Raw genomic sequence first — 872 nt, 5'->3', positions numbered from 1 at the left:
AGACAGAGAACAGAGGTACCCAAGAGAGTTTCAGCGTCTCATCCCAAAATAACCAGCGTCATTTACTTACACGATGTAGGAGGCGTTTGAGGCAGGGGACCGTTGCCTCAGGATTGTTCTTGATAGTGTGTAAAACCTGGTTCAAGTATTGATCAGTAATGTGTATGACCCAGAAATGCGACATAAGGAAAGATGACTGACTAATATATGGAGACGTTCTCGAGCGTGTTTGCCCGCGGTTTTGACCAAAGTGGTGTACTTTTGAGTGCCGGCAACGCTCTGCACTCCATTGACCACCGGAGGGAGTTGCTCAGTAGCCCAATCGCCGGGGATCTTCCTGATGCGTTGCTACAAACAAAACAATGGCCAGAAAAGAAGCAATACAGCACGGAAGTTAAGATAGAAAGACCGAATAGGATAAAAATAAAACTTTGAATGATATCTTACCTTGATGGTGTTATATAATGAGATGTTTGGCTGCGCCACCAAACCGTATGCAAAAGCATACACCCTGTCCTAATGACGGAGGATTTGTTGATATGGGTCAAAAAGAGAAAAAGATAAATAATTAAACAATCAAGAAGGTAAGAAATTGTCGATTAGAACGAACTTTCAGCGCTGGTGTGAAGTTCCAGGGTTGGACGGGAGCCGGTGGAGCCACAGGTGCCGCTGCCGCGGCACCAGCTTGAGGGAGGCCTTCCAGAGTCTCAATGACTTGGTCGATTTTGTTGGACAAAGTCAACAGATTAGCATCAAATTTTTCAGCCACCGCGTTGAGCTCTTCATCCACCTTGTTAGACAAGAGTGGCGATGTCTTCATTGGTCTTCAAAGTGTCTTGTTGGAGGTTTCGGAGAGCACCAAAAACTCCTTT

General features: G+C 45.5%; 1 protein-coding gene across 1 annotated transcript; it reads right to left on the bottom strand.

Annotated features, from left to right (window-relative positions):
* Nucleotides 1-58: 58 nt before the first annotated feature.
* MELLADRAFT_85874 (uncharacterized protein) lies at nucleotides 59-820 on the bottom strand (the record flags this gene model as incomplete). Its single annotated transcript, XM_007419353.1, has 4 exons — nucleotides 59-136; nucleotides 202-348; nucleotides 448-516; nucleotides 611-820. The coding sequence occupies 4 exons, from the start codon at nucleotides 818-820 to the stop codon at nucleotides 59-61; spliced, it is 504 nt and encodes a 167-aa protein (XP_007419415.1).
* Nucleotides 821-872: the final 52 nt, after the last annotated feature.

This window comes from Melampsora larici-populina (genome assembly GCF_000204055.1).
Source record: "Melampsora larici-populina 98AG31 unplaced genomic scaffold MELLAscaffold_166, whole genome shotgun sequence".
In the NCBI taxonomy this organism is placed as follows: domain Eukaryota; kingdom Fungi; phylum Basidiomycota; class Pucciniomycetes; order Pucciniales; family Melampsoraceae; genus Melampsora; species Melampsora laricis-populina.
The sequence above is the reverse complement of the archived record's forward strand: the minus strand, read 5'-3'. Positions and strand labels throughout refer to the sequence as shown.